The following is a 27,405-nucleotide window of genomic DNA, read 5'->3' as shown; positions in this document are numbered from 1 at the left end:
ATTTTAAATCTAGTTTCTAAAATTATCGCTTTGTTTATACTGTATTCTTTGTTGGACTCCTGAAAACTCTACTCAACCTCGTTCTTTTGAAATCACGGTGGTTTTGCATCGCTTTAGCTATAAAACTAGGTCTTTGTAATACCTAAACTTTCAAAAAAAAAAAATCAACCGGGCCCTAAGCGAGTCCTTTTTTATGTAGTACTTTTGCCCATGATAGACATAATGAAAAGACATGCTAAATAAGTAGGAGCTAACCACTTTGCAATTGACGCACACTAGGGATGCAAAAGCAAAAATATATTCTGTAGCATTTAAAGCAGGCAGCATAACATTACGTTCAAGATGCACAAAACTACAGTCGGACGTTCTATGTACAACACTGCATTATAAATGTAGGAACGAGCAAGGCAACCGACTCTACTCCGTACAACATTCTCCAAGTGCTCTGATTCTGGCGTGAAGCGTGGAACTGCATCTCGTGGATTCTTTTCTTGGGATCACGATTCGTTCTTCCTTCCCATGTCTGCATCTTGCTTCTGCTTGCCCAGGAACGTGTGAGGCCGTAACGAGAGACTAAAAATCCTGTTATAGAGAAAAAAGTAGCTATCATTCTTTTTTCTGACGAATCACGTAATCCCCTAAGTTCACGAACTAATAAGGTTATCAAATGAATCGTAATCACAATTGAAATGGTTTTTCATCAGAAAACAACACCTGGGGGAAACGCTGGGTTTAGTGTTTTAGCTCTCAATCAAACAAAGCAAAAGATCACACACACAATTTGCTCTTATTTTTTTCTGAATCAGATATTTGCTGACGAAGTTAGATTTTAAGTTCAGATAAACAAGCACCTAAGCAGCACGGTAAAACTAGGCGAGGTGTTATTGACAACTGACCAAACTACGTATGCAACAGGACTAAAAAAGAAATGAGAAATGCACACATACCATCACGAGGCTTGGCAGTTGGCATCATCCTCCATTTTTCTTGAGTAAGCTTTCACCTTTCTGCAGAATTCCTTAATTGCTGCATGATCTGAAAACGTCACAGGCGTTTCTTCCTCAACTGGATCTCTCTCATAAAATAGTTTAATAGGCATCCTTTCAATGACATCGCTTGGAGGATCCTCGGGTATATCACGATACAAATGTTTGAGAATGAAGAGAGCAGTATCATGATCTCGCCAATAGTTGCTACAGGACATCCACAGGCCAGTGAAAATCTGAGAAGCGATTTGAACAGGTATAGTTAAATCAACAGGAAAAGGCTTATAAACTCACGTATGAGCTCCCAAAGCAGATAGATATGGATGCTGAAATGTTTTCTCCTGCAAAAATAGATTTGAGATTTAAGATTAAAGAAAAAAACTCATTGAACGATAAAAGCATGCAGGAACAAGCCAAAAATATAAGGTCAAAGTGGAGCAAATTTTATCACCTGAAGCACATGATCAATTCGACCATTCGGTGAACTGGTCAACCTTTCCATCATAATGGAACCATATGATTTTTCTTTCTCATTAGCACTCTCACCATCCTCTAGATGAATAAATATCATCATTATGTCAGAATCTCTTTTCTTTGTAATTCTAAATGTATATGAAAGACAGAAAAATATATACCTTCTGTGTCATTTCTGCTCAATGCTAGTATAGCAGCTACTGCTTTGACCTATAGAAGATAAAAAATGAAGATGTGAAAGCACACATTCACTAAGCATACGTTAACAGCGTTCACTTCTAGATCATTCACAAGCATAACACATACTGTTTAATATATCAAAACCATGGCAATCACACTGTTTGTTAAAAGCATGCACTAATTTCACATAACCCTGCAGAAGTGAACAACTTACCTTCAGTGACTTCAATTGACGGGCAATTGCTTGAGAACGTGCAGAAATATCTTCTCTGAACTCCTACATGATATATCAACCCAAATATCGGTCAAGTAAAAACATAGCATTCTCTGCTAGGGACAGACATTAAAAATGATGAACAACTCACCTGCACTCCAACATGTATCCTCTTTCCGCCTCTATGGTAGGGAACAATTACAGGACGCTTCTTTAGATAATCTTCACATACAAGTGGTTCAATTCTGTATAAAAGCCCACCTAGATTCATATGACATATTCCTCACTATGCAATATAAGTACACTGTCTTCCAGTGCAACAAAAACACTATCTAAATTTAGCAAAGGTTAAGCGCATCTTTTCATATCAGATTGCCATTGTTTAGTTCTGTTGTGGTATTGTATGTTTTACAAACTCTCCAAACATGAGATAAGAAAAAAGTGTAAGACAACTACAAACCTGTATGCTACAGGGTCAAAAGGATGAAAAATATTGAACATCTGCCGGCAGCATGGCATCTCTTCAATTACGTTCTTATCTTGCCAATAGTCTTGTCCTTTGCCTGTACAACAAGGTATATAACTCAAATACAAATCATGGAACGTTATAACACAAACAAGACATGGAACAGCTGTCAATGTCAATATGGATGCACATGCCAGCTGCACACAAAGAAATGGTAACAGTAGCTTGAAGCAGTGGCGGACGCAGGACGAAAATTCATGGGGGGCCAAAAACTCACATGACAAATCAAGCAAAAGATCGTAAAAACCAGTGTTGCATTGAATTCAAGTTTTATATCAATACACGATATAAATTCAAAGAAAAAATAAATAAACAAAAGAAGTAAATATACTCTTAAGTTCTTACTAGCCTACTAAAAATTGGGTGTACCTTGTCGAATATTGATCTCTTCGATGGATAGGTGTGCCGAGAAAGGGAAGTATACATCTATGGGACGGGATCAGGCGGTATCGATAAGAATGGGACTGGGCCATAGTTAAAATGTTTCTGGATCGATTGAATTGAGGAGCGGTGTCATGGGTCGTTGGTCGACACTTTAAAAGGGGAAGTATACATCTATGGGACAGGAATATTATGAATTTAGTATGTTGATTCTAATGGGCCGATGATCTCGGGTTGATTCTATGGGTCAAGGGTCGTGTTCTAAAATTTCAATAACAAACTAACATCAGTGTAATATCATCTCATTATACCATTGAAACTTAGGCTATCTCTATCAGATTCCTTATCTTATCCTCTATTTTAAACCTTACTCTACAAACAGTATCATCTACAGTTTTGTGTCCCCTATTTTACACTACCTGCTGGAGACAGTGTTATACTTATACAAACAGAAAACTTCAACCGACCTAAAACTTTAATTTTTCTCTATACTAACACTAAATAAATATTAGATATATAAGAGAGAGAGAAAATTGAGGGGGGGGGGCCATGGCCTACTTTGCCCCCCCTCTCGGTCCGCCCCTGGCTTGAAGCATGTGCCACTATCAACATCACCCTTGATGATACATAGGTCTTTGTTCAGGCTACCATGCAACGAAGGGTAAATAATCTTAATTATTATCAGTCGAAGGTCACATACCAATACCAATACGGACATTACGCAGGGAAAGGAAGACACCCAAGGGAGATCCAACAGCAAAGAATGTATCAACCTGAACATAAAAAATATTGCAATGATGACATAAAATTCGAGTGAGAAAAACAATAATTGAATACTCAAAAAAACTAGGGTGATATCACCTTAAAGTTTAGTTTCGTGTATTTGATTTGCGGTGAGTAGGACTGGTTTGTACTTTCTTGTGCCACGAAAAGTTTGCCAGAGTTCAAGGCATGATTATAATTTTGCCCTACCATAAATATACATAAAAATGAATAAATACATAAAAAAACACTCTAGAAGCCTTGTACAAGATGCTTTGGATCGATGGATTGAAAGCAACTACTTACCTTCATGATACTCAACACCACTGGTGTTTTCAGTCACTAGATGATTATGTTGTTCAAGCTGATCTAGTTTAGCTTTAAGACATTTCACCTGAATAAAGAAGAGTATAGGCATCAATTTGTTATGTCAGTTTAACTTGCACTATTTGCTTGGCTTCAAGATAACACTGTTAATTTTGGGCCTCGAAGCGACTTGTTGAGTATTCTGAGTGTTATGGTCGCTAGATCGGTGAGGGTTGGAGGGGGTATCGATGGACAGGAACGTCGGTCAGGGGTCTCTGCCCACGGCCGAGCAAGAGGAGAGTTTTCCCGTCTAATTCTTGCTTACTTTATTTCTCATCCATTGATTATATAAATAGGCCAGCTGACCGCCCCTATCTAGCTAGAGATCCTTATCTCCTTAAAACTCTCAACAACTACTAACTTATAACCTTGCTAGATAATCTCAACTAATCTCCTAAATAATCTCAACTAATTTTCTAATCTTATTTCTAACTATACTTATCTAATCCCCCTTGGAGGACCCATGGCTGCTGCTGCTGCCGCAGCCCCTCCGTGGGCCTCCTTAGGCCCTGACACTAAGCAAGTAGTCCTTCAACATTATTATAATACAATTATTTCATTGTTAATTAAATATATGTTTATGTTAATCGTTTCTTTCAAGGCAATCGACAATCGACAACCTTCTGAGGGAGTTAGATAATTCAAAGATAGCACATATTAAATCAGACGAACTCCATGTATTCACACCTCTTCTTCTAGTGAAAGGATCAATTTGTCTTTGGCAAGGACCATCAATTTTTCTTTGTCGAGGACCTCTTCATGGACTTCCTTAGCAGATCTTGAAATGCTTGATCCTTCAGCCTTTTTTGTGATTACACCTGAAGTTGTTCCTTCCTCAGCATACACCGACTGATAATTCTCAACCTTCTTTTCTTCTCCATTTTGATCAGCAACAACCGCACCACGAGGCACGACAGTGTCATGGTTATTTGGTGAATCCTCAAGCACACATGATGGGAGGATGCTGTCCATACATGACACGTCAGTTCTGGTGCTATCTTCATCAATGACACTGTTTTCATTATCAGCACAAGAATACCCTAGACTAGAAGTATCATGATCCTTTGCGCCTGAATCATGCAGATCAGCTTCATTGGCTGATTTTGCTCCTTGATTTCGATCAGATGTTTCCATGTTCAGATACTCTGTTGGAAATGGGGCCCAAAGGGATTCTTGATGACAAAGTATATCATACGACAAAACACTTCCTAACGAGTGGCCATACAATGAAACCTGCAATATAGGGCGAGGAAAAAGATTTTCTTGTATAATTATCAGCATAATGGCAATCATTGTGGTCATGAAATATTGAACTACAAACCTTTCCACTGTAACCAGGATTTCTCTTTAGAAATTTCATGTACAGTTTGTTCAACTGGTTCGAGACCTGTAATAAGTTCAAGTAATTAATTTTATGTACAGAGTTCAACCATGCTTTCTATCAATCAGGTAATACAGCACAAAAAACAGCATGGGAATATTCATGTTTTCTAATGTACACCAAGGGACGAAAGGGCCTCTAACTGAGTTGGTCAGATGAATTGAGTAGCACTCATCAAGTCCTAAGTTCCTCCTCGTGGGAGCGAATTTCAGGTCGTGGTTAAAAAATCCTCTTGTTTGTCCCATGCCAAAGCATGGGTCTAAGACACTGTCCTGGTCGCGGTCGTTCTCACATGAGCTATGGTGTCGTTGTGTATGTGTGGGGCATAGATTCGGGGGTTTTCTCGACTTGTGTGAGAATATCTTCTTCTTAATACAATGCCGGGAGCTGTCTTACCCCCGTAGGTCAAGTTTTTTTAATGTACCCCAATGCTGGGGGCTGTCATCAACAGTTGCTTAGACTAATCAGATTTGATCTAAAGCCACAAAACAAAATCAAGGACTCTCCACCAAAGAACAAATTGAAGGTACTGCAATAATATAGCAAATTACCGAGTCAATAATATGCTGACAGTAGATAGGACTCATATAATATAAAACATCATGAACTGTGGCACCTAATGCGACTCGAAGGCCCTTAACTCCATCCAAAGTGAGTTTCTCAACAGTACTTTCACCACTGAGCTTCAAGCCCTTCCTCCACTACGTTAATAAGCATCATTATTAGAAATAAAAATTATCAACAGATGGAGATACAACCATATGATATATTATCACTAATGAAAAAATGAACTTGGTAATATGTCTCGAACGACGCAGGAGAGCTCTTAGACTGTCTTCAGCAGTTCACCCATATAGTCACCCAAAACACTGTTTTGCACTGTTCGGAGTGGAGTTTGAATATGGGGATAGAAATGGGTAAGCTGCTGGAGATAGCCTTAACAACATAAATAACTAAATAAGCAACAACTGAAGAAATGTGATTTTACACATAGTAGCGGTAACAATATATGATTAAGTATATACATATATAGATCGAAATGCCTGTGAATGTTAGATAACAGCAAGTCATGCATACCTTGGTTTTTTAGTTCATGTTAAACCATAGACAACATGAAAAAGTGATACTGTCAAGTGCTAGACACATTTTGTTAGAATATATAGCAAAGTAGTCCCTAATGAGATTAATTACTGACTGCATGTTAACTCAAGATGCCTGAGTCCAGAATTCTTTATCAGCACGCTCTTTGTATTGCTAAGGTTGTGTTGGGTGCGTGAGAGACAGACAGAGCAGTTCAAGTGGTGTTTTCTGAACTCGTTTACTCTTCTTAAAAGGAAAAATGTGTAGCTAACCTGCTTCTTTGAGAGGAAAAGAAATATTAGCGGGATGTATCACTTAAGGTTAACTTTGAGTTTTTACCTGACAGGGTATAAATAGAACCCTCTGGGTACTTCTTTGATACGAAGTTAAGTATCTTTCAGCTAGGTTAGCAGTTACACGACGGAAATCAACAACATCATCAACAAGATTAGCTTTCTCCAGCCTCTGTCCAATGCCATGAACCATGAATACCAGATGACCAACTGGAACCTATTAAGGAGCAATTGCAGAGTCTATTATCAATTTAACGCTTTTTCTGCACACAAAACCATGGAAAACTTATGGGAAATATTTTCAACACAATGATCCTCTGATATCCATTAATGTGGCAACCTTCGGTGTAAGATTGATAGTAGAATAAGTGCTCCATCGAACTATACAGTTTTGTGTATGCAGTCATTTGCAATCAGTCCAATCCCAATGCAAAATGTCCAAAATGATGCCTAAGAGTTGAGCAAGTCCAAAAATTATTAAAAACCCCAATGAATAGTGCCCATACAAAATGCCTATGGTACTTAACAAGGCCAACAGACAAATGAGTTAACCAAATATAATAACACGACCATACCCCCCCCCTCATGTTTGTTTTGTGGTTCTAGATCTGAGCCAAACTTGCTTCATGTACACATTAGCTTCTCATCTTTTAATGTTTGCATCAGATTTTGTCCTAGTTGAACACCTAATTATTTCCTAATCCTAAGACAATGCCATGTTGGAGACTTGGAGCATCACGAATGGCCTCGTGTCGTTTTGGGCACAAAATGTCACAACATGCCACCTAGTGATATATTTAAAAAAATGTTGCTAACAGGGAATTAAGCTAACTTGAGAATATCGTTGATGGGTTGGGGGATACTCTGAATTACTTTTTCCTGTAATAAATAATAATTATGCATACCTAAAACCTTTGGCTGGGGGAACATAACTCACAGCAAACCAGTCTCACTTCGAAATTAAGACTACTGATATGAAAGAAGAGAAGATCGCTATGCCTCAAATAGTAAATACCTGAGAGCAGTAATCATCCATTTCCTCTTCTTTTTTCTGACGCAATTCATCCTGCCAAATAATCAAATATCAGTTATACAAGAATTAATTGCAGAGCACAGATACAGTAAGATAGTGAAAACCAATTATTCTCATTCCAGACTCATACTTACAGGCTCCGATATAATCCAAGTTGACAAACAGAAAAAAATAGGAGGGCATTTCAAGATTTGAGGTAGAAAACTAGACAACTAGGTGGAGCGAAGGGGCTTGCATGGCTCCTTGTAGCAAAAGGCTAAGCTCACCACCATTGTTAGTAGTTGGTCGTGTTTTATTTGAGGCACTAGTACGTAATGAGATCCTACGGCGCGATAGCAATAGAAAGAGAGACAGGGAAAGACCGAAGTTAACATGAAAACATAGTTGTTAAGGCGGTAAGGAGAAGTAAAGCGAGTGAACCCCTTTTTACCTTTTAAGCGGTAAAGCGTAAGGCGAGGCGACACCTTAAATATGTTTAGAAATAAGAAAAATATTGATATTTAAGAAAGTGTTTAAGACAAAATTATTAATAGAGAAGAGAAAAAATATTGATGTTTAAGAAAGTCTTGGCTGGCCGCCTAGCTCGCGGCGTTAAACAGGTCCTGGTTCAGTGGCAGGGTGAACCAGCGACGGCAGCGACTTGGGAGGAGCTTGAAGACTTCACGGCCAGCTTTCCACAGTTCCAGCTCGAGGACGAGCTGGTTTTCGAGGCCGGGAGAGATGTCATGTACGGTAATACATTCACTAGGCGCAGGCGCGCGCGTGATGTCCGGCGAGCAACCGAGCGCGCGGCCGCAGAGCAGGCAGCAGCGCATGCTGCAAATCAGCCACCAATGGCAAGTGGCTGAGATTAGGAAAGAGGGCTAAAATCAGGTGCTGCAAATCAGCCACAGATAGCAGGGGCTGAGATTAGGAAAGAGGGATAAGAATAGGAAAGAAGCAATCAATCAGGCTAGAGAAAATCAAGGAGACTTGCTCCATTTGTAGGTGGCCGACGGCCATATATACCCAGCTATGCTGCACGGTTATAGCAATAAGGAATTTGTCTCTTCTTCCACCTCCAGCCTCACAAGCCTGCGGTTAGGGGGGCATAACCCCAACCGGAGAGGACGGCCGACGGCTACGAGCTACGTAGCCGTGGTCCGGCAAGTCGGGGATTCCAGGTCCTTGACAGCTTGGTATCACGAGTCCGGCGATCTTCGTCCAGCAATTCCCAGTCCACCGAACCCCCCACCAGCCGCACAACACCACCATCTCCCACCCGCTCCTCTGCCCCCAGCACCATGTCGGAGTACACCCTTGCCGACGTCGTGAAGATGATGCAGGAGATGCAGGCCGACATCTCCGGCCTCAAAGAGAAGTCCGCGTCGTCGTCCGCCGGCGGCACCATGCAGGAACGCCCTCGCGACACCGACCGCCTGCCTAAGTTCCAGAAATGGGACTTCCCTCGGTTTGATGGCAAGACCGATCCTCTCCTCTTCATCAACAAGTGTGAGTCATACTTTCGCCAACATCGTTCCTCGCCAGAGGAGCAAGTGTGGATGGCCTCATACAGTCTCGAAGGCACCGCGCAACTATGGTACATGCAGCTGCAAGAGGATGACGGCACCCCGTCCTGGCGCCGGTTCAAGGAGCAGCTCAACCTGCGCTTCGGGCCGACCAGCCGGTCCGCGCCTTTCTTCGAGCTCACCGAATGCCGCCGCACCGGCTCGGTCGAAGAGTACTCCAACCGTTTCCAGGAACTCCTACCCCACGCCGGTCCGATGGAGGAGGCGCAGCGCGTCCAGCTCTACACGGGGGGGTTGCTGCCGCCGCTCAGTCACTCGGTGCGCATCCTACACCCCGACACTCTCAGCGCCGCGATGAGCCTGGCGCGGGAGGTGGAACAGCTGGAGATCGCCCGCGTCCAGGCGGCGACAAGACCGGCAGCGCGGGGTATTCTGCCGGCGCCCCCTCCACGACCAGCCGCTCCGACACTACCGGCGCCACCTCCTCCCTTGGCCCTGCCAGCGCCGCCGGTGGGTGCAGCACACGCGCGCGGCGAGGGCGCTCGCCGCCTGTCACCCGAGGAGATGGCGGATCGTCGTCGGCAAGGCTTATGTTTCAATTGTAACGAGAAGTACTCTCGGGGCCACAATCGTTTTTGCAGGCGTCTCTTTTTTGTGGATGGGGTGGAGATCGATGACACCGGGGTCGACGGGGACACGGGCGCGGCCGAGCCCAACGCCCCGCTCTTCTCCCTGCAGGCGGTGGCCGGGGTGGCGCCGACTGACACCATGCAGATCGCGGTCACCCTCGGTCCGGCCTCCCTGGTGGCGCTGCTCGACTCGGGCAGTACACACAACTTCATCTCCGCGACGGCAGCACACCGGTCGGGCCTCCCCATCCAGCGCCGTCCACGTCTCACGGCCATGGTGGCTAACGGCGAGCGGATCTCCTGTGCCGGCGTCCTCCGCAACGCGCCGCTCCTCGTCGAGGGCGAACCATACCCGGCCGATCTCTTCGTCATGCCGTTGGCCGGGTACGACGTCGTCCTCGGCACGCGTTGGCTGGGGGCCCTGGGACCGATCGTGTGGGACCTCGCCACCCGCCGCATGACGTTTCAGCGCCCAGGGCGCTCGGTCTCCTGGACGGGTACCCCACGCGCAGCGCAGCCGGCGGTGCGCACCATGACAGGGGGGGATGCGTTGATGGAGGCTCTCCTGGACTCGTTTGGGGGGCTCTTCGCCGCTCCTTCGGGCTTGCCTCCCAAGCGCGCCCACGACCATCGCATCCTCCTCAAGCCCGACGCATCGCCGGTGGCTGTCCGCCCGTACCGCTACCCGGCTGCCCACAAGGACGAGCTGGAGCGTCAGTGCGCCGCGATGATCGAGCAAGGGATCGTGCGCCGCAGCGACTCCCCGTTTTCGTCACCGGTTCTCTTGGTCAAGAAGCCCGATGGCTCCTGGCGTTTCTGCGTCGACTACAGAGCCCTGAACGCCCTCACCATCAAAGACGCGTTCCCGATCCCGGTGGTAGAGGAGCTGCTCGACGAGCTCCACGGCGCCAAGTTCTTCACTAAGCTCGACCTTCGGTCCGGCTACCATCAGGTGCGGATGCGGCCGGAGGATGTGCACAAGACCGCCTTCCGCACGCACGATGGCCTGTACGAGTTCCTCGTGATGGCGTTCGGACTCTGCAACGCTCCGGCTACGTTCCAGGCGCTGATGAACGACGTGCTCCGACCATTCCTCCGCCGTTTCGTCCTGGTATTCTTTGACGACATTCTAATTTACAGCAAAACCTGGGCCGATCACCTCCGCCATCTCCGGGCGGTTCTCGACGAGCTGCAGCGCCACCGGCTCTTCGTCAAGCGCTCGAAGTGCTCTTTCGGCGCGCCGGCCGTCTCCTACCTCGGCCACATTATCTCGGCAGCCGGGGTGGCTATGGATCCGGCCAAGGTGGCCGCCATCCGCGACTGGCCGCCACCTCGCTCGGTCCGGGCAGTTCGCGGTTTCCTCGGCCTTGCCGGGTACTACCGCCGCTTCGTCCACAACTACGGCACCGTGGCTGCCCCGTTGACGGCCCTCCTCAAGAAGGATGGCTTCGTCTGGGACGACGCGGCTATGACAGCGTTCGCAGCACTCAAGGCAGCCGTGTCCTCCGCCCCGGTGCTCGCCATGCCGGACTTCAGCAAGCCGTTCGTGGTGGAGTGCGACGCGTCCGCCACAGGGTTCGGCGGGGTGCTTGTCCAGGAGGGACACCCGGTCGCGTTCTTCAGCCGGCCAATCGCTCCCCGGCATCGCGCCCTCGCCGCCTATGAGCGCGAACTTATCGGCTTGGTCCAGGCCGTTCGCCATTGGCGGCCATACTTGTGGGGTCGGCACTTCACCGTCAAGACTGACCATTTCAGTCTCAAGTACCTCCTCGACCAGCGGCTGGCCACCATCCCTCAACACCATTGGGTGGGAAAGCTCCTGGGCTTCGACTTCGAGGTGGAGTACCGCTCGGGTGCCACGAACACCGTCGCCGACGCCCTGTCCCGAAAAGACACCGAGGAGGGCGCGCTGATGGCTATATCCGCACCCCGCTTCGACTTCATCACGCGGCTACGCCAAGCCCAAGCTACGGACCCGGCCCTCGTCGCCATCTGCGAGGAAATTCGCGCGGGCACACGTACGGCGCCGTGGTCCATCATGGGCGGGATGGTCGCCATGCATGGGCGCCTCTACATCCCGGCATCGTCCCCTCTCCTGCAGGAAATAGTGGCTGCCATACACGACGATGGCCACGAAGGCGTCCTACGCACCCTACATCGGCTGAAGCGCGACTTCCATTTTCCAAACATGCGCCGTGTTGTGCAGGATTTCGTCAAGGCATGCGGCACGTGCCAAAAATACAAGTCTGATCACTTGCGGCCGGCCGGTCTTCTACAGCCCTTGCCGATCCCCTCGGCGGTGTGGGCCGACATCGGCATCGATTTCATCGAGGCGCTGCCCAGCGCCCAAGGCAAGACGGTCATCCTCACCGTCGTCGACCGCTTCAGCAAGTACTGCCATTTCATCCCGCTGGCGCACCCGTACACGGCAGAATCGGTGGCGCAGGCGTTCTTCGCCGAAGTGGTGCGGCTGCACGGCGTTCCGCAGTCCATCGTCTCGGACCGCGACGCCGTGTTCACTTCGGCCTTCTGGACAGAGCTGATGGAGCTCACGGGCACCAAGCTCTTCATGTCCTCCGCCTTCCACCCCCAGACAGACGGCCAGTCGGAGGCAGCCAACCGCGTCATCGCCATGTACCTTCGCTGCTTCACCGGCGACCGCCCTCGACAGTGGCTCCGGTGGCTTCCGTGGGCGGAGTACACCTACAACACTGCCTTCCAGTCATCACTCCGCGACACGCCATTCCGGGTGGTGTACGGCCGCGACCCGCCAACCATCCGATCCTATGAGCCGGGCGATGCACGCATTCCCGCGGTGGCGCAAGAGATGGAGGAGCGCGCTGCTTTCCTCGACGACGTCCGCTACCGTCTCCACCAGGCTCAAGAGTCCCAGCGCCGCGCCTACGATCAACACCACCGGCGAGTCATCTACCAGGTGGGCGACTGGGCCCTTCTTCGCTTACGGCAGCGGCCGTCCGCGACACTGCCACGCTCGGCAGCAGGCAAGCTCAAGCCGCGCTATGTCGGGCCCTACCGCGTCAAGGAAGTCATCAACGACGTGGCAGTCCGCCTACAGCTTCCGGCCGGCGCCAGACTCCACGACGTCTTCCACGTGGGGGTTCTCAGAAAGTTTGTGGGATCGCCACCATCCGAACCGCCGGCGCTGCCAGCCACGCTCAACGGCGCCGCCGTGTCTGCACCTGCACGGGTCTTGGCTGGCCGCCTAGCTCGCGGCGTTAAACAGGTCCTGGTTCAGTGGCAGGGTGAACCAGCGACGGCAGCGACTTGGGAGGAGCTTGAAGACTTCACGGCCAGCTTTCCACAGTTCCAGCTCGAGGACGAGCTGGTTTTCGAGGCCGGGAGAGATGTCATGTACGGTAATACATTCACTAGGCGCAGGCGCGCGCGTGATGTCCGGCGAGCAACCGAGCGCGCGGCCGCAGAGCAGGCAGCAGCGCATGCTGCAAATCAGCCACCAATGGCAAGTGGCTGAGATTAGGAAAGAGGGCTAAAATCAGGTGCTGCAAATCAGCCACAGATAGCAGGGGCTGAGATTAGGAAAGAGGGATAAGAATAGGAAAGAAGCAATCAATCAGGCTAGAGAAAATCAAGGAGACTTGCTCCATTTGTAGGTGGCCGACGGCCATATATACCCAGCTATGCTGCACGGTTATAGCAATAAGGAATTTGTCTCTTCTTCCACCTCCAGCCTCACAAGCCTGCGGTTAGGGGGGCATAACCCCAACCGGAGAGGACGGCCGACGGCTACGAGCTACGTAGCCGTGGTCCGGCAAGTCGGGGATTCCAGGTCCTTGACAGATGCCTAAGAGTTGAGCAAGTCCAAAAATTATTAAAAACCCCAATGAATAGTGCCCATACAAAATGCCTATGGTACTTAACAAGGCCAACAGACAAATGAGTTAACCAAATATAATAACACGACCATACCCCCCCCCTCATGTTTGTTTTGTGGTTCTAGATCTGAGCCAAACTTGCTTCATGTACACATTAGCTTCTCATCTTTTAATGTTTGCATCAGATTTTGTCCTAGTTGAACACCTAATTATTTCCTAATCCTAAGACAATGCCATGTTGGAGACTTGGAGCATCACGAATGGCCTCGTGTCGTTTTGGGCACAAAATGTCACAACATGCCACCTAGTGATATATTTAAAAAAATGTTGCTAACAGGGAATTAAGCTAACTTGAGAATATCGTTGATGGGTTGGGGGATACTCTGAATTACTTTTTCCTGTAATAAATAATAATTATGCATACCTAAAACCTTTGGCTGGGGGAACATAACTCACAGCAAACCAGTCTCACTTCGAAATTAAGACTACTGATATGAAAGAAGAGAAGATCGCTATGCCTCAAATAGTAAATACCTGAGAGCAGTAATCATCCATTTCCTCTTCTTTTTTCTGACGCAATTCATCCTGCCAAATAATCAAATATCAGTTATACAAGAATTAATTGCAGAGCACAGATACAGTAAGATAGTGAAAACCAATTATTCTCATTCCAGACTCATACTTACAGGCTCCGATATAATCCAAGTTGACAAACAGAAAAAAATAGGAGGGCATTTCAAGATTTGAGGTAGAAAACTAGACAACTAGGTGGAGCGAAGGGGCTTGCATGGCTCCTTGTAGCAAAAGGCTAAGCTCACCACCATTGTTAGTAGTTGGTCGTGTTTTATTTGAGGCACTAGTACGTAATGAGATCCTACGGCGCGATAGCAATAGAAAGAGAGACAGGGAAAGACCGAAGTTAACATGAAAACATAGTTGTTAAGGCGGTAAGGAGAAGTAAAGCGAGTGAACCCCTTTTTACCTTTTAAGCGGTAAAGCGTAAGGCGAGGCGACACCTTAAATATGTTTAGAAATAAGAAAAATATTGATATTTAAGAAAGTGTTTAAGACAAAATTATTAATAGAGAAGAGAAAAAAGATAAAGAAAAGAAAAAGAATAACCTAGCCAGTCCAAACCAGCCCACCTGGCCCATTAAAGTTAGGTTAAGCCCACTTATTCATCCCCTCCCAACCCTCTCCCCATCTCTTCTCCCAGCCGGCAGCCGCACAGTTCCCTCTCTCTTCAGCACCAGCCGCACAGCTCCCTCTCTCCTCTCTCCCCTCTCCCAGTGCTCTCTCTCTAGTCTCTCCCAGCCACTTCTCCCTCTCTCCCCGCTTCTCCCTGTCTCTCTCCCAGCCATCGTCGTCGTGCCGCCCTCCGCCCCGTCGCCGCGCCGCCCTCTGTCGCAGCCGTCGCGCTACCACTTCCACCCGCCTTAGGCTCTAAACTAAGGCGAGGAGGATGTCTTACATCCCCGGCGCGTCTTGAGTGTCGCCTAGGCGACGCCTTAACAACTATGCATGGAAGAAGACAGTAAAAGAAGACTCGGAAGGATAGAATATATCCAAAGATTTAGTCTTGAATAAAAGTGTATAGAAAACAACTATCCATGTGTCTAAACAATGACTTATGGTTTCAGTTGGGTTTCAAGTCTAGCCTATCTCAACTCACTTGGGACTAAAAGGCTTTGTTGTTGTTGCACGAATGCAACTGAAATTTAAGGGGTGTGTATGGGGTACGTGTTGTAATTTACAACTCTTCTTCTTAATGAAATGATATGTGGCTTTCCTGCGTATTCGAGGGAAAAACTAGAGAACTAGCAGTTTTTATGCATCCACACTAGCTGATTTGTGTTGTTAGTGTTTTTTCCTACTGAATGGAAGATACAAAACCACATGTACAATCAAATTTGCAGGGAGCAAAATGCTAGGCTAGTAAGATGTGAGATGTTGACTTTCATCTACATCCTACAGAAATTTCGCTCTTGCTAATTGTATATAACTCATCTCAAAGCACCAGATCACATTGCATGTCCGACAGGATATAATGTAATTGGTTTACCAGTCGTCATGATGCTGTTAACTCTGAACTTGTTCTTATAGCTAAATTGCAATCCATAGAGATGCTAAAAATAGGCTTACAAAATAAAAAACCAAAAAAACAGTAAACACTGGACCAAATATCAAGAGTTCAGTTTAATTTTAGAATAAAAAATATAAGTAAAAGCTTCAACTTGCAAATTCTAAAAACCCTGGATAGGTAATGGAATTAAGAAACAGCAACATGGTAGGTTACCTGTGAAGGCTTTGTACTTGCAGATTCAGAACAGAAATATCCGCGTCTTAATTTGATTGTGTTGCTACCAAACTTAGGACCTGTATCAAAGACAAGCCAAGCTTCCCAAGTATCATCCTCTCCAGTAAAAAGAGCATGCAAATCCTGCACAATTTTTTTAGCTTAACTTCAAAATATTAATCTTCCCTTTCTGAGGAAGCTTTATCACCATTACATACCGGTGTACTTCCTTGAAGGTCAACCCTTGCTGCAAATAGGCCTGAAGGTTGAAATTTCCGACGATGCCAGACCTAGTTTTGACAACAACAGGGTGTTCAGTTGTTTGCTGAGCTAAAAATAGAGAAGGAAGTATGAGTACAGAGACGAAACTAAAAGTGCAAGATGACTACGGAAAAAGGTTCCTGGCTTCATGCACAGTGTGGGTGGCATCCTGTCATATGTAGTTATAACCATTTTCCATCACAACCATGATGCCCAAGGTTCAGAGGTATGTTCCTATCCCATTGAATTAACCTTAACTATCTTAGAAGTGAGTTTTGTTATCACTTGTAGCGCAAATTAAGTATCCAAAGATTCTTTAAACAGCTCAAGATTGGGCGCTCAGACCATTGGATTAATTTAAAATATTTGGATCTGGTGAGCAAGCTTGGTTGTCATTACTAAAGCAAATGACTGTCCAAAAATCCTTAACAGTTATAGTGAATTGGCAATCCAGGAAATCCTTGCTGATAGATGCCACTAAAGAACACTCCACAAAAGCTTTGTACCTGACAATTATACGCTAACTCAAGTTGTTCAGAGACATCCTCGCGCACGGGAATCCAGTCGACGCCACCTTTGCGAGCAAACCAGTGGCCTCTCAAGACACGCCGGTTTTCCCCATTCCAGTACACAGGGAAGCAATGCCGCCTCATCAAATCAACCTGAAGAACAGCAGGCTGTTATGACAATAACAAATTCACTAGATAGCATACTGATAGTAGTCAATGATAATAGGTAGAATGCAAGTATGAGCTGAAGTTGCTTGCCAGTGATCCATACATGATTCATTCAAGTAATGATCAATGATTTCAAGTCGCCTGGTTGCCTGGTCGAACCCTGGGACCAACCAGGCGACTAGTCGCGATTAGGCGACGACCAGGGCGATTAGTCGACCCCTAGTTGGTCCTTGGTCATTCTAAGCCAGTGCTAATTGCGATTAGGCGACCAGGGCGATTAGTCGACCCCTAGTTGGTCCTTGGTCATCCTAAACCTTTTAGGACAAACAGCTAGGATAAACAAAATAACAGAGATTAGGCAACTAGCACTGGCTTAGAAGTAGAGCAGCAAGCCAACAACCATCCACTAGTTCAGAACTGGCAGAAATACAGAGAAGGGGAGAAGGGGGAGCAAGAGGAACCTTGAGATGATGAGCTCATCTCGTCAATGGTGCTGGTCTGCTGGAGAGTGGAGACGCCGGTGCTATGTCACTGTCACAGCCGCCGCCGGTGCTGGTCTTCTGGACTGCAGCCGAGTAGGCAGAGGCGCCGGTGGAGCAGGCCAGCAGGGGGCGCAAGTGAGGAGAGGAGAGGAGAGACTAAAGGATGTTGTAGATGGTTTTGGCGGTTGGCCGGCTGGGTATTGGCGGTTGGGAGGGGAGAGGCCAGACTAAAGGATGTTGTAGATGGGCGAAAAATGGCCTAATACCAAAACCCCAGCCGGGCGACCAGGAAACAATAAGCGCCATGATTGCAAGTCGCCTGGTCGCCTGGTCGATCCCTAGGACCGACCAGGCGACTAATCACGATTAGGCGACGACCAGGGCGACTAGTCGACCCCTAGTCGGTTCCTGGTCGTCCTAGACCTTTTAGACTGGTAGTTATACTTATATAGGTATATACATATATAAATATACCTATATATACATTATATAAATTCGAACAAACAGCTAGCATAAACAAAATAGCAGTTTGCAAACACAGATATAGGTACAAGTCACTACTCATCACTGGCTTAGGATTACAACAACCATCCACTAGTTCCGCACTGGCAGAACTCCAGAGAAGGGGAGAAGGGGGAGCAGGAGGAACCTTGAGATGACGAGCTCATCTCGTCAATGGTGTTGGAGTAGCCGCTGGTATCTGGACTGGAGCAGGCGAGCAGCCAAGCAGGCAGAGAGGTGCAACCGGTATTTGGACTGGTAGGCGAGCAGCCAAGCAGCCAGAGGGGCGCAACCGGTATCTAGACTGGAGCAAGCGAGCAGCCAAGCAGACAGAGGGGAGCAGGCGCCGTTGAATGGAGCAAGACAGCAGGGGGCGCGGGTGAGCAACCGCCGGTGCTGGAGATCTAGGGTGTAGCTGCCGGTGCTGGAGATCTAGGGCGCAACCACCGGTGCTGGACGTTGGGCAAAAGAGAGGAGGCACATACTAGACTAGGTTTTGGCGGCTACATATTGGCAGAGGAGAGGAGAGGCCAGGCTAAAAGATCCTATAGATAGGCTAAAAATAGCCCAATACTAAAATCCTAGTCGTGGTGACCAGGAATTATTAATCGGGTGATTAGTCGCCCTAATCGACGACTAGTCGGACGACAAGGACGACCAGACAGGCTAATCGAGTCGTCCCGCTAGTCGAGTACAAACAGGCGACCAACCCGACTAATCACGATTAATCGCGATTAGTCGGACGACTTGAAATCATATTAAGCGGACGATTAGTCACCCTAATCGGCGACTAGTCGGACGACTAGGACGACCAGCCTGTCTAGTCGAGTCGTCTGCCTAATCGAACACAAACAGGCGACCAGCCCGACTAATCGCGATTAGTCGGACGACTTGATAGAGCACAACAAAAAAGTGATTACTGACCTCATATAGTCCACCTTTCACAGGAACCCCAACCCGCTCTTCCTCAACCTTATAAAGATATGCAGAATCATCACTTTCAACCAAGGATCCTCTTGGTCCTGCACTGCATTCAGCGTACTCCCTCCACCAGTACGCAAGCAGCTCTTCCTCCCTCTACAAACAGTAACCAATAACATGAACTTTGAGAAAGCTAGTAAGAATGGATACATTTCTCATTATACTGTATAAGGTTAAGGTATGTTAAAAGCAAGTTTAAAATAACAAATGTGCAAACATAGACTACTGTACATAAAAAAATAGACAAAAAAGATAACCATCATGGATCAATTACCTGACGATGTTATCAATTTTCAGATAGATTGTATTTTCAATCGCTGTAGAATTATTAAAGATGGCGTAAATTTCTAACTAAACATTTAGGCATCCAAATATATGTTGAGATCGTAACCTCCAAGAAAGATGCCTCCAGTGCCAGAGAGTCCCTCTCGCTGAACCGGAAATAGTCTCCTTTCCCGACTATCTCTGTCCGTGGTACCGAAGAAGAGAGCACTGCATCGACAATCGGATCAGTAAACCTTTAACCTGAAGCACCGACAGTGTGATAGTTCAGGAGACCAATCAACTACAAGTCTACAATAATAGCAAGTGTGCTGAACTGTGCAGGCACGCCTCTACCGCTGCTCAATTATAATGGTTCCAGTTTCTGAACAAGCAGATATAAGCCACATGGAGCTAAAGTTGCAATCCCCGTTCTCCAATTTGCAGGTTCGGGGACCAATCCTTTTGAAGCCCCCACATGAGTTGTTAACCCGGAATAGTAACTAGTTTCTGTGACATCGAAACCCCCAAACAATTGGCACGCGCTAGGCCTCATGGGTGAGCTGCTCGGAAGCAGCTGGGTACTTGGGGCCACTAATCAACTACAGCGGAGCGCCGGAGCCGAAGCGCAGCATGAAACGGTAACGGACAAGCCAAACACACACGCGGTGGGCGGGGCACCTTTGTCGGCGAGGGGAAGCTTGCAGAAGTACCAGCGGACGTCCTCGCCGTCGGAGGGGCTCTTGGTGTGCGCGAGGTACTTGCGGCGCGCCGCGCAGTGCCCGATCGCGTCCTCCAGCCGCGCGATGTTGGAGGGCGTGTTCCGCAGCGAGTCCGGCGACGCGCCCTCCGCCTCCCCGTCGGGGCCCGCGGGCGCCCGGCTCGTCGACGCGTGCGTGTCCCACGGGCCCGCCATGCGCGCCGCTGCCGGTTCCGGATCGCCGCCGAGCGCCGGCGAGCGGGAAGGGGAGGTGTCTGGAGTCGAAGAGACGGAGGCGGGGGAAGAGAGAAGGGTAGCGGCCTAGCGGGGCAACGAGGTGGGCCCCTACCGCAGGAAGGAAAGGGAAGTCAAACGCACCCCCCCCCCCCCCCCCCCCCCCGGTCGGCCCAGAAGCTGCAGCACTGCATTCAAATGCGTCTCTCTACATTTGACACGTACTATCTTCACCAAAGAAAACGCTCGCCGTTCCCCGTTCCCAGTAAGGCTTAGGGCCTGTTTGTTAACCCCATGGATTATATAATCTAGATTATTTTTGGAGGATTATATAATCTGGATTATATAATATGAGTAGTCCCGTTTGTTTATCTAGATTATTTGAGTTGTTAATAGGATTCTTTTGTATGAGGAAGACAATAATGTCAATCGTGGGTTATAATGGCAATGGTGGGTAATTTCTAGGAAACTTGAAAGGGTAGTGGGGGAGTGGGAAAAAATAATCTGAAATAAGCACCTCCTCACTTGCTTATGGATTATCATAATTCAAGGGGTTAGATTATATAATCTCGACAAATAAGTTGGACTGTTTGTTTGCCTCTTAGGATTATTTAATCCAGATTATATAATCTGAGGGGTAAACAAACAGGCCCTTAGTTTGGATACTTTAAGATTAGAGTATTTTAAAGGGATCGGAGAGGATGTAAATCAAATACTCTTTCAATACATCTCAATCCACTCTAATACCACTCATTACTAGAGTACCCAAAGTAGGCCTAAGGATTGATTTGGTGACAAGGGGATCACCGAGGGATTGGAGGGGATTGAGGGGGAAATGAACTAATTTCCCCCTCAATCCACTACAATCCCTCCGTGATCCCTGGTCACCAAATCAGCCCTAAAGTGTATTTACGTCCCTTAAATTGCACGCTTGTCTACCTGTTTATAAAGTTTTAAAGTATGCCTACTTGATCCTAATCGCAGTTAGGTCTCACTTAATTCATAATTAGTCGGTTGTGCATACGTTACGACGGCTCACAACAATACACACGTAAATTATCCACCAAAACGATCTCAAGATTTTTTATTGATTGTCTCCGCTCTCTGCTTAATACTTTTTATTTGACTAACTAATATTGTTGTTTACTCCATCCTGTAACACCCAAGGTGTTACTCAGGGTTTCTCCTCAGCACCTACATTTGTGACATGTTATCACATGTGGTTTAGTTTCAGCAAAAGATACCAAACTTGAGGAGCCAAGCCTTAACCAAGTCTTTATCACCCTAGAGATCATACCTTAACCATATCGAGCTTGGGAATGAGGGTGAAGTGCTGAAACCGTAAAGTTCCCCTCTTTAGGACATTAGAGCACCGAAGAAAAATTCAGTGAAAAGGCTAAGTAAATCACATTGTCATAACTTGGGCTAGTTATAGAAGTTGTAGTACACTTAATACCCTACATAAAATAGTAAGAGAGTTGTCCCAAAAAAGCTTTGCAAAACCCTCGAACAAGTCACTCAAGTGGAAACTCAAAACCAAAAACCAGGATTTTAGTTTTCGGAAAATCAGTCCCCTCACAAAGATCAAACATGCTCACCTTGTTCCAAAACTCAAAACCACTTGGCCCAATTGATAAAGTGGCGCCAAAAGATCCCTAGAGCACCCTGGTGAAGTTTGTAGACGAACCAAATCCGTTTGACATGATTTGGCATGATTTCTTTCTCAGGGTGGAGCAGTCGGACAAACCAACCTTAGGGACAAGACCACTCATTGCACAGACCAAGAAACGCCTCGACCTCCACACGAGACAGATAGAGGGAAGTTAGGGGAAGAGATCTTTGAAAGGGAATTAGGCTTACACCTATTTCCTAATTGATTTTAGTGGTTGAATTGCCCAACACAAACAATTAGACTAACTAGTTTGCTCTAGTCTATAAGTTATACAGGTGCCAAAGGTTCACACTAAGCCAATAAAAAACCAAGAAAAGGGTTCAACAAAGAGAGCAAGGGATAACCGAAGGCTGCCCTGGTCTGGCGCACCGGACTGTCCAGTGTGCCACCGGACAATGTCCGGTGCACCAGGGAACTCGACGCCCAACTCTTCACCTTCGAGAATTTTTAGAGGGCTCCGCTATAATTCACTGGACTGTCCGGTGCACCACCGGACAGTGTCTGGTGCTCCAGGGGAGAGCGACTCTGAACTCGCCAGCTTCGGGAATCCGCTCCGCTATAATTCACCGGACTGTCCGGTGAGCCAGCGGAGCAACGACTACTTCGCGCCAACGGTCGACTGCAACGCATTAAATGTGTGCCAGCGCGCGCAGAACAGCAGAGCACGCGCGGGTGGCACACCGGACAGTCTACAGGACTTGTCCGGTGCACCACCGGACAGCCAGGCGGGCCCACAAGTCAGAGCTCCAACGGTCGGAACCCAACGGCCTGGTGACATGGCTGGCGCACCGGACAGTGTCCGGTGGCGCACCGGACTATCCGGTGCGCCATGCGACAGCAGCCTCCACCAAACGGCTAGTTTGGTGGTTGGGGCTATAAATAACCCCAACCACCCCACATTCAAGTCATCCAAGTTTCCACCCTCCAACTACTTACAAGAGCTCTAGCATTCAATACAAGACACACCAAAGAGATCAAATCCTCTCCCAACTCCACACAAAGCTTTAGTGATTGAGAGAGTGATTTGTCGTGTTCATTTGAGCTCTTGCGCTTGGATCGCTTATTTTCTTTCTCATTCTTTCTTGAGATCAAACTCACTTGTAATTGAAGCAAGAGACACCAATCGTGTGGTGGTCCTTGTGGGAACTTTGTGTTCCAATTGTTTGAGAAGAAGAAGCTCACTCGGTCCGAGGGACCGTTTGAGAGAGGGAAAGGGTTGAAAGAGACCCGGTCTTTGTGACCACCTCAACGGGGAGTAGGTTTGCAAGAACCGAACCTCGGTAAAAAAAATCCGCGTGTCACACTCTTTATTCGCTTGTGATTTGTTTTGCGCCCTCTCTTTCGGACTCAATTATATTTCTAACTCTAACTCGGCTTGTAGTTGTGATTAACTTTGTAAATTTCAGTTTCGCCCTATTCACCCCCCCTCTAGGCGACTTTCAATTGGTATCAGAGCCCGGTGCTTCATTAGAGCTTAACTGCTCGAAGTGATGTCAGGAGAACACGCCAAGAAGGAGATGGAGACCGGCGACAAGCCCACTACAAGCCGCGGGAAAGCTACATCGGAAGAGTCCCGCAACAAGGGGAAGAGGAAGGAAAAGAAAGCCTCTTCCCACAAATCGCATCGGAGTGGAGACAAGAAAAAGAAGACGAGGAAAGTGGTCTACTACGAGACCGATACTTCATCACCTTCCACCTCCGGCTCCGACGCGCCATCCATCACTTCTAAGCGCCATGAGCGTAAGAAGTTTAGTAAGATCCCCCTACGCTATCCTCGCATTCCTAAACATACGCCTTTACTTTCCGTCCCATTAGGCAAACCACCAACATTTGATGGTGAAGACTATGCTAGGTGGAGTGATTTCATGCGATTTCATCTAACCTCACTCCACAAAAGTATATGGGATGTCGTTGAGTTTGGTGTACAGGCACCATCCGTAGGGGATGAAGATTATGATGAGGACAAAGTGGCCCAAATCGAGCACTTCAACTCCCAAGCCACAACCATACTCCTCGCCTCTCTAAGTAGAGAGGAGTACAACAAGGTGCAAGGATTAAAGAGCGCTAAGGAAGTTTGGGACGTGCTCAAGACCGCGCACGAGGGAGATGAGCTAACCAAGATCACCAAGCGAGAGACGATCGAGGGGGAGCTCGGTCGCTTCCGTCTTCGCCAAGGGGAGGAGCCACAAGACATGTACAACCGGCTCAAAACCTTGGTGAATCAAGTGCGCAACCTCGGGAGCAAAAAATGGGATGACCACAAAATGGTTAAGGTTATTCTAAGATCACTTATTTTCCTTAACCCTACTCAAGTCCAATTAATTCGTGGCAATCCTAGATATACACTAATGACTCCCGAGGAAGTAATCGGGAATTTTGTGAGCTTTGAGTTTATGATCAAAGGCTCAAGGAAGATCAACGAGCTTGATGGCCCCTCCACATCCGAAGCACAACCGGTCGCATTCAAAGCGACGGAGGAGAAGAAGGAGGAGTCAACGTCAAGTAGACAACCAATCGACGCCTCAAAACTCGACAATGAGGAGATGGCGCTCGTCATCAAGAGCTTCCGCCAAATCCTCAAACAAAGAAGGGGGAAAGATTACAAGCCCCGCTCCAAGAAAGTGTACTACAAGTGTGGTAAGCCCGGTCACTTTATAGCAAAATGTTCTATTTCTAGTGACAGTGACAGGGGCGACGACAAGAGGGGGAGAAGAAAGGAGAAGAAGAAATACTACAAAAAGAAGGGTGGCGACGCTCATGTATGCCGTGAGTGGGACTCGGACGAGAGCTTCTCCGACTCCTCCTCCGACGAGGACGCCGCCAACATCGCCATCAACAAGGGCCTTCTCTTCCCCAACGTCGGCCACAAGTGCCTCATGGCAAAGGACGGCAAAAAGAAGAAGGTTAAATCCAAATCCTCCACTAGATATGAGTCCTCTAGCGATGATACTGCTAGTGATGAGGAAGATAATTTGCGTACTCTTTTTGCCAACCTAAACATGCAACAAAAAGAAAAATTAAATGAATTGATTAGTGCCATTCATGAGAAGGATGATCTCTTGGACACCCAAGAGGACTTCCTAATCAAGGAAAACAAAAGGCATGTTAAGGTTAAAAATGCTTATGCTCTAGAAGTTGAAAAATGTGAAAAATTATCTAGTGAGCTAAGCACTTGCCATGAGACTATTGACAACCTTAGAAATGAGAATGCTAATTTGTTAGCTAAGGTTGATTCAAATGTTTGTAATGTTTCAATTCCCAATCCTAGAAATGATAATGATGATTTACTTGCTAAGATTGAAGAATTGAACATTTCTCTTGCTAGCCTTAGAGATGAAAATGAAAAAATTGCTTGCTAAGGCTAAAGAATTAGATGTTTGCAATGCTTCCATTTCCGACCTTAGAAGTAAAAATGATATATTGCATGCTAAGGTTGTAAAATTAAAATCTTGCAAACCCTCTACATCTACCGTTGAACACACTTCTATTTGCACTAGATGTAGATGTCGGCGTTTCGAGACCGGGGGGTCCCTAAGCCGACGAGTGAATGTCGCCGCGTGCCCCAGCCCAGATGGGTCGACGCGAGGCCGAGCGCAAAGGGGGAAGTGAGGTGGCCGGAGATGGGCATGAGAGAGGTGGAAATCCCACGGCCTTCGTGTTCGTCCCGCGCCTAGGTCGGGTGCGCTTGCAGTAGGGGGTTACAAGCGTCCACGCGGGAGAGGGAAGTGAGCGGCCCCAAGAGAGCGCCTGTCCCGTCCTCGTCCCCGCGCGACCAACCCTCTCTAAGAGGGCCTTGGTCCTTCCTTTTATAGGTGTAAGGAGAGGATCCAGGTGTACAATGGGGTGTAGCAGAGTGCTACGTGTCTAGCGGGGGAGAGCTAGCGCCCTAAGTACATGCCGATGTGGCAGCCGGAGAGATCTTGGCACCCAGCTGGTGTGATGTCGTGGCCGTCGGAGGAGCGACGGAGCCTCGCGGAGGGACAGCTGTCGGAGCAGTTGACTCCTTGCTGACGTCCTCCTGCTTCCGTAAGAGAGCTGAGAGCCGCCGTCGTCACAGAGCATGCGGGGCGCCACCATTGCCTATCTGGCGGAGCTAGCCAGATGGGACACTGGTCTTGTTCTCTGCGGCCCGAGTCAGCTCGGGGTAGGGTGATGATGGCGCTTCCCGTTGACGTGGCTGGCCTGCGCCCTAGGTTGGGCGACGTGGAGGCTCCTCCGAAGCCGAGGTCGAGTCTGTCTTCCGTGGCCGAGGCCGAGTCCGAGCCCCTGGGTCGGGCGAGGCGGAGGTCGTTCGGGAGAGGCCAGGGCGGAGTCCGAGCCCTGGGGTCGGGCGAAGCGGAGTTCGTCGTCTTCTGGGGCTGAGCCCGAGTCCGAGCCCTGGGGTCGGGCGGAGCGGAGTTCGCCGTCTTCCGGGACTTAGCCCGAGTCCGAGCCCTGGGTCGGGCAGAGCGGAGTTCGCCGTCTTCCGGGTCCTAGCCCGAGTCCGAGCCCTGGGTCGGGCGGAGCGGAGTTCGCCGTCTTCCGGGTCCTAGCCCGAGTCCGAGCCCTAGGTCGGGCGGAGCGGAGTTCGCCGTCTTCCGGGACTTAGCCCGAGTCCGAGCCCTGGGTCGGGCGGAGCGGAGCTTCCTATGGTGCCTTTGGCAGGGCCTGACTGCCTGTCAGTCTCACTCTGTCAAGTGGCACTGCAGTCGGAGTGGCGCAGGCGGCGCTGTCCTTTCGTCAGGCCGGTCAGTGGAGCGGCGAAGTGACGGCGGTCACTTCGGCTCTGCCGGGGGGCGTGTGTCAGGATAAAGGTGTCAGGCCACCTTTGCGTTAAATGCTCCTGTGATTTGGTCGGTCGGTGCGGCGATTTAGTCAGGGTTGCTTCTTAGCGAAGGCAGGGCCTCGGGCGAGCCGGAGATGTGTCCGCCGTTGGAGGGGGGCCTCGGGCGAGATGGAAATCCTCCGGGGTCGGCTGCCCTTGTTCGAGGCTAGGCTCGGGCGAGGCATGATCGAGTCGCTCGAATGGACTGATCCCTGACTTAATCGCACCCATCAGGCCTTTGCAGCTTTATGCTGATGGGGGTTACCAGCTGAGAATTAGGCGTCTTGAGGGTACCCCTAATTATGGTCCCCGACAGTAGCCCCCGAGCCTCGAAGGGAGTGTTAGCACTCGCTTGGAGGCTTTCGTCGCACTTTTTTGCAAGGGGACCAGCCTTTCTCGGTTGCATTTTGTTCCGGTGGGTGCGCGCGAGCGCACCCGCCGGGTGTAGCCCCCGAGGCCTCGGAGGAGTGGTTTCACTCCTTCGAGGTCTTAATGCCTTGCGTAACACTTCGGCCGGTCTGGTTGTTCCCTCATGCGAACTGGCCGTAGCCCGGGTGTACGGTCGGGGCCCAAGTTCTCGGGCTGGTACGTTGATGCTGTCAACGGTTCGGCCGGAGCCGGGTTTGCGAGAGCAGCCCCCGAGCCTCCGCACAGGGCGAGAGGGCGATCAGGGACATACTCGGCTTTTTTACATACGCCCCTGCGTCGCCTTTCCGCAAGGAGGAGGGGGGAAAGCGCCATGTTACCCTCGATGGGCGCCGAACATGGTGTCTCCGGTGAGCTGCAAGCGGGTAATCCGAGTGGACGTCCGTGCCCCGTTCGTTAGGGGTCGGCTAGGGGCCCAGAGGCACGCCCAAAAGTACCTGCGG

General features: G+C 48.4%; 1 protein-coding gene across 2 annotated transcripts; it reads right to left on the bottom strand.

Moving 5' to 3' along the window:
- Positions 1-246: 246 nt before the first annotated feature.
- Positions 247-20,452, bottom strand: LOC100216911 (uncharacterized). Of its 2 annotated transcripts, NM_001359519.1 has the most exons (23): positions 19,808-20,149; positions 19,257-19,357; positions 18,809-18,961; positions 16,731-16,886; positions 16,182-16,253; positions 15,964-16,107; positions 14,202-14,252; positions 7,659-7,709; positions 6,690-6,860; positions 5,822-5,971; positions 5,211-5,276; positions 4,577-5,122; positions 3,830-3,917; positions 3,623-3,729; positions 3,462-3,534; positions 2,315-2,417; positions 2,006-2,099; positions 1,855-1,917; positions 1,622-1,670; positions 1,438-1,538; positions 1,281-1,327; positions 948-1,193; positions 285-582 (listed from the first exon to the last, which is right to left on the bottom strand). In NM_001359519.1, the coding sequence occupies exons 1-22, from the start codon at positions 20,040-20,042 to the stop codon at positions 950-952; spliced, it is 2,865 nt and encodes a 954-aa protein (NP_001346448.1). In that variant the 5' UTR covers positions 20,043-20,149; the 3' UTR covers positions 285-582; positions 948-949. The 2 variants fall into 2 exon arrangements, with proteins under 2 accessions (XP_020406914.1, NP_001346448.1); XM_020551325.3 differs by lacking the exon at positions 5,822-5,971 and having other exon boundaries at positions 247-582; positions 19,808-20,452.
- Between the last annotated feature and the right edge of the window lie 6,953 nt (positions 20,453-27,405).

This window comes from Zea mays, chromosome 4 (assembly GCF_902167145.1).
Source record: "Zea mays cultivar B73 chromosome 4, Zm-B73-REFERENCE-NAM-5.0, whole genome shotgun sequence".
Lineage (NCBI taxonomy): Eukaryota > Viridiplantae > Streptophyta > Magnoliopsida > Poales > Poaceae > Zea > Zea mays.
Note: the sequence above shows the minus strand (reverse complement) of the source record. Positions and strands in the feature narration are given on the sequence as shown.